The following is a 9,646-nucleotide window of genomic DNA, read 5'->3' as shown; positions in this document are numbered from 1 at the left end:
GAAACAAAATTCTCTAGTCTGATGAGACAAAGATTGAACTCTTTGGTGTGAATGTCAGGCGCCATGTTTAGAGGAAACCAGGCACCGCTCATCACCAGGCCAATACCATCCCTACTGTGAAGCATGGTGGTGGCAGCAACATGCTGTGGGGATGTTTTTCAGCAGCAGGAACTGGCAGACTAGTCAGGATAGAAGGAAAAATGAATGCAGCAATATATAGAGATATCCTGGATGAAAACCTGCTCCAGAGCGCTCTTGACCTCAGGCTGGGGCGAAGGTTCATTTTTCAGCAGGACAACGACCCAAACCACACAGCCAAGATCTCAAAAGATTGGCTTCAGAACCACTCCGTGAATGTCCTGGAGTGGCCCAGCCAGAGTCCAGGCCTGAATCCGATTGAAAATGGCTGTGCACAAACGTCTCCCATCCAACCTGATTGAGCTTTAGACTTATTGCAAAGAAGAATGGGCAAAACTGCCTAAAGATAGGTGTGTGAAACTTGTGGGATCATATTCAAGAAGACTTGAGGCTGTATTTGCTGCCAAAGGTGGATCAACAAAGTATTAAGCAAAGGCTGTGAATACTTATGTAAATGTGATTTCTTAGTTTTCTATTTTTAATGAATTCCAAAAAAGTAAAAAAAAAAAAAACTTTTTCACATTGTCATAATGGAGTATTTTGTGTAGAATTTTGAGATAAGAGATTAAATTAATACAATTTGGAATGAGGCTGTAACATAACAAAATGTGGAAAAAGTGAAGCGCTGTGAATACTTTCCGGATGCACTGTATGCTGATAAACACTGTTTCCCCTTTATCTTTTGTCATTGAACAAAGGATGATTTCATTCATGTCACTCAACAAAAACAACAAATAACGGTGCTTGTTTGCTCCTTGCTCCAAAAGTGGGCTTCCCATAAAATGTGCTCATACATGGCTTCCCAGAAGCATGGCTTAACACTATATATGGATGGATACAACTGTGGCAGTTTTTGCTGTGAGGGCAAGATAATAAAACTGAAATGTGCCAGAGAAATCACTCAAAATGCGTGAGGCACTTTTGGCGTTAAAAGGTGTCAAAACCTTTGTTCCAGAATTTTTTTTGTAGACACATTCAAGAGCGCCACGTTTAAAGTTGAAGTGCGTAGTTTGAGGTGTCCTCAAAAAGTTAAAAATTAGATGTTTTCTCTATTAAGTACATGTTAACAATGCCCAAATGAGTTCAAAGAGCCTTTATCTATTTTTTCATTATGCCTTTCTGCTTTTAGCGTGCATTTCTCATCAGCATTCCAGCCACAAAGCGCATGACGCTGAAGAGAAGGAGGTCAGGGGTTCGGGTGGGTGTGGGACATGAGATGTGGTAGGGATAGGGGGGACAGAGTCAAATCCCGCATGTTGTCTTTAATTGTAGGATGAAAATGGTGAAAGTAAGAAAATTACTGTTTCATATACAGTCAAAACCCCCCCAAAAATATTTTTTAAAAGGGGACATTATTCAAGTGCGTCTAAGAGAGACACATACCTGCACGTGGCACACAAGCAGCTTGACAGAGGCTGCAATGATCATTTCAGCCAGAAGATGGCGTCAACAAGTTAAATATTTATTACATAGACCACATTTAGGTCAAAAATGAAAAAATACAATGGATGTCAAACCTGCTGTTACTATAGATGTCCAGCAGAGGGCACTAATGTACAATGAATAAACAAGGAAAAATCAACTTTGTCAATTAGAGGTAAGATCTTGGCACTAGCTTCGTTTTTGCCGGGTTTTTTTTCTTTCGTAGAGCATCTGCATAGCATGCACTTACTTTATTTATTTTTGTGGTTTTCATAGAAAATCATAGTTAGGAATTTACTATAAACAGGCGTGGTAAAGTATGAAAGATCCGTCGTGTTTGGTAGTAGTGTAAATTCTTCATTTGCATTTTAATAAAGCTGTATAGACTATGAATCAATATTCAGAGCAATTTGAAGTGTATTGCCTGCTCCTGTGGGAAGTTAATGTTTGTTTGGTAGGGACACCAACGGCACACGGTGTCACGGTTGCCATTGCGCCCAATTGGCCCTGCCCGTGTGGCGCCAGCTACGGCTCATTGGCTTTCCGTCTATTTAACTCAGTGCTCTCACTCTTCCATTGTCAGTCTGTATACGAACCTCTGCCCCGCAAGACGTGGGTTCTGACTCGGTCCTGTTCCCTGTTGGTATTTCCTGTCCGGTATTGTTCCTGTTTATTTTGTCCTCTTTAATATTGGTTTCCAGTTTCGTTCCCATCTATTTTTGTCCCGTTTATTATTCTCTCCAGTTTTCATTCCCGTCTAGTTTGTCCTGTTTAATTTCGATATCCTGTTCTAATATCAATCCTGTCTGTCCCGTCCTGTCCGGTATCGACCCCATCCGTCTGATATTTGCTCGGGCAATTGGTATCGATCTCGTCAGTCTATGGCTTCCTGTCTTTCCACGCCAGACCGCTGCCTAACGTGCATTATTCCCCATTTCCTGTAAAATAAAAGCTTGTGGTGAGAAACATCACGGGTCCTGATCCTGTTCTGGTCCGTATATTGGACAACCCTTCCAAAATAAACTTGGCCTGTATTGGTTATACTGTATATAATTTTACACCATATATATCTATATATCTACACACATATATACACACATATATATACACAGGGTTGGGTAGGGTTACTTTAACTTGATTACTTTCAATTACTTTTGGATAACTCCAATACCAAATATGCTAATAAAAGACAAAATAAACTAAATATGAATAAAATTACTAAATTTTGTGCAGGCTTGGGGAGTAACGGAATACGTGGAATGGCAAAAATGATGTTGGCAAGCTGTTTGGATTTATTTTCATTTTGTTTCTGTCACATTTTATGTCAGTTTTGCCAGAGATCAAAGAGATCAAAGCCAGGAGAGAAAGCTTACCACGTGTTGTGAGTCATAATTGTATTCATATTTAGTTTCTTTTGTCTTTTATTTGCCTATTTGGTATTGGAGTAATCCAAAAGTAATTGAAAGTAGTCAAGTTTAAGTAACCCTACCCAACCCTGTATCTCTCTCTCTCTCTCTCTTTTTATATATATATATATATATATATATATATATATATATATATATATATATATATATATATATATATATATCTCATCTCCCATCTCATCTCATTAGCCACACCGCTTATCCTCAGTAGGGTCGCGGGGGTGCTGGGGTCCATCCCAGCAATCATCGGGCATTGGGCAGGGGACACCCTGAACTGGTTGCCAGCCAAATATATATATATATATATATATATATATATATATATATATATATATATATATATATATATATATATATATATATATATATATATATATATATATATATATATATATAGATAGATATATATATTAAAGGACTTTTTGTAAAATAACAAATAAACAGTGTTCCTCAATCACTTTTTTATTTTATAAACCAGATAAAAAAAAGATTAAAAAAAACAGAAAAAGGCTTTCTGGTAAGCAGGGATATGAGCACATCAAACCGAGTCACACACATTTGTCAACGTGTAGACAACTTTTTCATTCGATGGATCAAAAATCAACAAAACGACTGTCCTTGCACGAGGAATCCTGCAGGGAGTTGCTACTTATTGAAGACACTAGCTCCGGGGGCTTTCGGTTCAGGTTTGTCCAGGGAGGTCTCGGTTCCGGTCCTGACGTTACTGAACACCGATGGGGCCACTTTGCCCATCCGCTCTGAAATCAAACAAAACCACGAAGAAAATTAGGTCATGTTTGATTCTGAACAAAGTTGAAAGTACACGACAACAAACTCGAGGTTGGAATGATTCACTCATCAAAGAATGAGGGGATACTTAGGCCAGATTTACATTCCCAGTGAGCAAAAGTACAAACAGTATCCAAGCCAGGTGTCCTAACATTTAGTTTGAGTTGATTTGTTCTTGCTCAAACCACAAAACATGAAACTTTTCGAACAAACTAAATCATAAAATATTCTCCGATCAAAGCAATCGCAATACAATACAGTTGTATCATTGTTTTATCATCCAGTGTTGTCCCTGTTCATGTTTTGTTCAGTTAGAGCTAGTCTTATAGCACATCCCGTAAAGTCTTATTTTCATGTTTTGTCCATTTACCGCTAGTTATTTAGCCGGCATTATATTTCGTGGTCTCATTGTGCTAGTGTTTCTTGTTGTTTTACTTTCATGTTTTGTTCTATTGCAGCTGGCCCGTGTGGTAACATTATCTACTTTTTTCTATCCACACGTGAGTTTGTTTCCCGCCTCCCCTCTTTTTGTGTTATGTTCAGTTTGTACCAGTTGGAATTCAGAATCACCTTTCTTAGCATTTACAACAAAATTAGCGTTGTACTCCAGTCGGTAAAGTACATAGTATAACAAATAATAGATACATAAATATACAGTATTCACCTCTAATAGAAATTATTCGCATCTAAAACAAAAACTATAAGCAATCGGGATCTTTTACTTTAATCCGGGATACAGAAATTCCTCTATTTTTGCCGTTATTAGGGAGACCCACTCTCGAAAAGTGAAAATCCGTGAAGCAGTAGTGAGAGAGAGAGACAGACAGACAGACAGACAGACAAATTGAAACCCAGTAGCCTACATATTTTATGAGTCTGTTTTTTTATGGACGCAACTTACTTATTAAAAGCCATGCCGACTGAGAGCTAGCGAGACAGAAAGAGAGACAGTGAGAGAAAGAATAATGAGAGAGAGTAAGAGAGAAAAAGAGAGAGGCACAGAGAAAGAGAGAGAGAGGGAGAGAGAGAAAGAAAGAGAAAGAGGGATGACAAAAGGAGCAGGACACAAATTTTTCTCAGCAAGATTCATCACAACGCAGAGCAGGTGTCGGGTCACAGCACAGTTTGAAAGACGCTATGATATTAATTGGTATCGGAGATCTGAAGTCAAGGAATGCTGGCAAATCAACGTGAATTTTGGCTGTCTGAAACATTTCTCCGTGGTGCAGAAACAATTGTTTTTTTGGTTTTTTTCCTGTTTTTGTTTTTTTTAACAGCATGGCCATTCAGCTTGAAACTTGGCCGATCGAAATGTTCCTCTGTGGTTGGGGAAGCATCCGTTGTTGTTTATTATTCAATCTTTTTTAAATGTATTCATTTTTTCCCCCGTGAAGGAGTGAACCAGCGGTAACTAAAGAGTTGCCCTGAGAACTGTGTTTCAAACCTGGTTTAGTATGTTGATAGCTCTGGGGGAAAAGCTATCCTTTAGTCAGGTCGATTGGGTCTTGTGAGATCCAAACCAACAGCTCTGCAGCAACAGTAAACCCTGTTTTGTATTTTATTGTATTTTGTTCATTTAGGTCTTGTTTGTTTTTTTTAACATGGCTTGCGGTTTCTTAGTTTCATGTTTTGTTCATTTAGATCGAGGAATGCTCAACAAGGCAGATGCATTATTTAAACAAAAATGCATTTATCTAGTCTCCAATGGCTTATCCTTACCAATGTTCCCTGTAATTTTCCACGGGTCTGAGCGTTCACACAAAGTCGATGAGCAACGCTTGAAACAACAGTGAGCAACCATAATCCCAAGTGTAGCAACTAAATCATTATCAAACATGTACAAAACTTGACATCAAGTTACATTTTGCTGAGTTTCCGGCAATACAAAATTATTTTTCTCTTTTGAATGAATTGACTAATGTACTATTGCAAAGGTTTTACGGCCTACAAACGTCGTTTGTTTTTACAATTCTTTCACAAGAAATTCATTTCTTTATTTTTCCTGATATATTTTGTCGCATAATACTAACTTTTTGGGGGGCTTATTTAGTCGGTTGCAAGATAGAGAACTGTACTTAATCACGTTTTTTTAGTGGAAGTACAATGTTGGCAACAAGGTTCACTTGATATAATTGGAAATTATTTGAATGCAACACAAACTTTTTCTTCTTTTTCCGTGTTTCTTTCTACTTTTTTTTTAATTCCTTTAAAAAAAAATCTCATTGTGTTTATTTTTTCCTAGCTGTTACTTTTTTCTTTTTGTTCTCTATTTACTTTTTTCCTTTGTTTCTTTCTTTTCTTTTTTACTGGCTTTTTTCTAAATGTTTCCTTCTTTTTTCTCTTCCTTTTGTATCCTTTTTTTCAGCTTTTCACTACTTTTTCATTTTGGTATTTTTTTCTTTTTTGTTGTATTCCCCCCTTCCTTTAAGTCATTTTGTGCATAATTTCACATAATATTTGGTCATGTTGGGATTAAAGAAGCAAAAACAACCTGAATAGCCGTTTAGGACCCGAAAGAGCCGCTTCCTTTTAGTGAGCCAAGCCGAAGAAGCCGGTTCACGAAAAACTCTACTGACTTTACTCAACTTCGTTCTACTTAGACATGACTTCAAAATACCACATTTAGAACACAACGTCAGGGGAACCCGTGTATTTTACCTACTTGCACTGTAACTTTGACTTAATTTGCTTCTTAATTAGCAATTTTGAGCCCTCATTTTTCTTAGCTGGCTACATTTTCTTGTGCGCTGAGAATGTGCGGGCAGTGCGTTATTGCGCACGCGCGAAGTTTAGTGGGAACATTGATCCTTACCAACATATGTTTCCCTCATTTAATACGCCTCTCAAGTCAACCGCGAAAAGTTGTCTTTTCAATGTCTTAAAAATAGAGTTTTGAACTTAATAAACCTTTTCAACGTTTTTGCTGGTCGTTTTGTTCATCTCGTCCTAATATTTGCCTAGAGTTAACCCACAAAAACTCTTGGAAAATACGTTTTTTTCCAACGTTGACTTTTTAAGTGAATGAAGACGTCTTTTCAACGTTTTTGTGAGGGTCATACTTTTATTGTGTGACTTTAAGTGACCAAAATAAAGCGCTATGATGGCTGACGCACGTATTGCCAAAGCACGTTGTATTGAAACGTCAGCTTAAGGTGAAATAGTCTATGGTCGGAACCTTGGACACAGTCCCTGGTGGTCTAGTGGTTAGGATTCGGCGCTCTCACCGCCGCGGCCCGGGTTCGATTCCCGGTCAGGGAACTTCTTTTGATATCGTTTTTGTCGCATTTTTGTCAGTATTCTTTCCAGCTATTGTTATAGTATTAATGTATTATGCCATTGCATCTGAAATCATGATTAGTAGAGTAAATACACGATATAATGCAGACCACCAACACGGTGGGTCATTGAGATATTCCAAAAAATTCGATTTTGAACTGGCATTATGTTTTAGTGGTTGACTTATTGGTATGTACTTTTTATGATTACAACCAAGTAATAACATAATAATAGCAAATCTATTAGCTCTTGCGCTGATCTGTAACAAAAAAGTAGACCATTTGGTCTACAAATAAAATTCACAATTAATAAGTAATAAAAAATGTGTTACGGTACAGAATTAAAGATTGTTTTTACTGAGTGGGTTTGTGTTTTGAGGGGAGGGACAGCAAGTGAGCAACCACACAAAATCCCATAATGTGAAAAGAAATTATAGTAAACTTGTTGGAATGGGGGAAAAAAACTTGCGATGATGACAAGGGGAAAGAACTACAGTACTTACCACACTCCGCCATGACCTCATAGGTCTTACTCTTGACTTCACCCTTCAGGCCCAATTTGCTGCGAGCTCCTTTCAGGTCCTCCTCCTTCATAGGTGGACGCTTCTTCTTTTTGACTTCTCCTGGCTTAGGGGAGACAAACGGAACTAGAACTAACTGTGTGTATCATTTTAAGCAAATTTGAGCCAATTTTACCTGTGACATGTTGGATCCAAGTCTTTGTCTTGTTTAGGCTTCAGGCTTGGGCTGTGTCTGTCACCCCCTGATAGCCTGCCATGATATATATATAGTCCAGCAAAGTGAGTCAGTATGAGAGCCTGTGTCTATTGGTGCTTGTTGTCAGTGTGTATTATTAGGAGTGATGTGAGGGATGGAGCAGCTGGGATGAGTCTTAGCTAGACTGAGATGATCCAACAGGCCAAACTTAAGCTGGTCTTCCCTCCTCGAGACACTCACTGGAGCTGAGATAAAGTACTATACATAGCAATGTATATGATAATTCTTAATCAAAATGGACACGTATTAAAAAATGCAAAGCTTTGGATCCCATTGAGTATAGGAGTAATAAGAACTGGACTGAAATGAATCATTCTGAATCGAACCCCTTCAAGATATGTAAAGTACATCAATTTTTCTGTCTTTTTCTTAATCTTATTTTAGTGTTGTGTTCTATTCAAGTTTCTTCTGTAGACGATCAGTAAACAAAGTTCCTTGCATTCGAGTGTCTGTGTGTCTTGATTAAAGTATGCCGATTTTCCCAAAAATGGTAAAAAAAGGGATTCTCTTTAAATTATCGTGTAGCCAAACTTCAGAATATTACAAAGTTTTTCATACATTTTCCCAAAGAAAGTATCTTAAAAGAAATGTGGTATTCCTGGATGGTGAGACGAGTTTAATATATAAAACTCGTTCCTTCACTAGAATTCGTTGTTGATTAACTATTCAAACAATGTATCCACCAGTGAATTTGCTACAAATATGAATCAAAGAAACGTAGAACACCGGGTTACAGCATCCCTAGCTTGCGATGTTTGTACGTTATGAGATGGAATCATTTGTTCAACAACTCATTTATGTGACATTTTCCTCTAAATATGAAATCAACAACAAAATATTTTGCCTTCCCAAAAATTTTCAACATTCAAACCTAACAGTGTATATGTCACATTTCATTGGTTTTGATGATTGTCTGTAATTGGTCAATATCATGTAAGATGCTGTTTTCCTATTGGTTTGCCCCACAAAGCACCACCTTTCTCTTTAAGTTGTTTTCATGTACCAACCTTTCATTTGATTAGCAATAGGTTCCAAGACTTACTTAAGAGTTACTTATTACCATAAGTTTCTTTTCCCGTGCCATAAGGAGAATTCATGTTATGATCTCCACCTCAGAACTGATTAATATTGTATCACTGTGGTCTACAGTATTTGAGAATTCTTGATCAAAATAAACAGATACTGAAAGAATTATTTTTAAAAAGAAGCTTTAAATCCATTGAGTAGGGCTGTAATAAAAACTGGACTAAACCAAAACTTTCCACTTTTACATATCTATTATTTTTTAATGGTATTCCATATAAAGCACGGCGGATGGGTAATTAGTGCTCAGCTCCACAGTGCGGAAGTCCAGGGTCCAATACCAGCTCCTGTAGCCTTCCTGTGTGGAGTTTGCACGCCTCTTCCCATGCCTGCGAGGGTTTCTTCACACATTCCAAAAACATGGCCATTTTAATTTGTCCCTAGGTCTGAATGAGCGAGTGAGTGGTCTGTCTCTGTGTGCCATGCAAATGGCTGGCAACCAGTCCAGGATGTCCCCCTGCCAACTGCCAGAAGATGGCTAGGATAGACTCCTCCGCCGTGTCCCTAGTGAGGATAAGTGGCGCAGGAAAAAGATGGGATTGCATATCATTGAAGATGTATTAGAAGACTTCAATAAAACAATAAATGACAATTAAAAAGTAATGAGGTGCTTATGCTTTGTTTTATCTCTTCTCATTTATATCATTGTAATTCCCTGCTTTCCTGACTCCTCAAAAAGAATAGCGCTAGCCAGCAGCTGTTGCATCATTTAGCAGCACATGTGCTAACAGATGC

General features: G+C 37.9%; 1 protein-coding gene and 1 non-coding gene across 2 annotated transcripts; one reads left to right on the top strand and one right to left on the bottom strand.

Moving 5' to 3' along the window:
• Nucleotides 1-3,545: 3,545 nt before the first annotated feature.
• On the bottom strand, nt 3,546-7,890 carry mustn1b (musculoskeletal, embryonic nuclear protein 1b). The gene is made up of 3 exons (XM_088338714.1): nt 7,748-7,890; nt 7,555-7,678; nt 3,546-3,745 (listed from the first exon to the last, which is right to left on the bottom strand). The coding sequence occupies exons 1-3, from the start codon at nt 7,754-7,756 to the stop codon at nt 3,633-3,635; spliced, it is 246 nt and encodes an 81-aa protein (XP_088194840.1). The 5' UTR covers nt 7,757-7,890; the 3' UTR covers nt 3,546-3,632.
• trnae-cuc (transfer RNA glutamic acid (anticodon CUC)) lies at nt 6,963-7,034 on the top strand. The gene has a single exon. It is a non-coding gene; the product is annotated as a tRNA-Glu (tRNA).
• Nucleotides 7,891-9,646: the final 1,756 nt, after the last annotated feature.

The sequence above is a fragment of the Urocampus carinirostris genome, chromosome 6 (genome assembly GCF_059441175.1).
Source record: "Urocampus carinirostris isolate Australia breed hairy pipefish chromosome 6, RoL_Ucar_1.0, whole genome shotgun sequence".
NCBI classification, from domain to species: Eukaryota; Metazoa; Chordata; class Actinopteri; order Syngnathiformes; family Syngnathidae; genus Urocampus; species Urocampus carinirostris.
The sequence above is the reverse complement of the archived record's forward strand: the minus strand, read 5'-3'. Positions and strand labels throughout refer to the sequence as shown.

Excerpts from the sequence above, each read along its gene's own strand:
- mustn1b (XM_088338714.1), bottom strand. Across the intron at positions 3,746-7,554 it reads TGAGGTCATGGCGGAGTGTG|AGCGGATGGGCAAAGTGGCC; the intron begins GTAAGTACTGTA and ends GTTTGATTTCAG.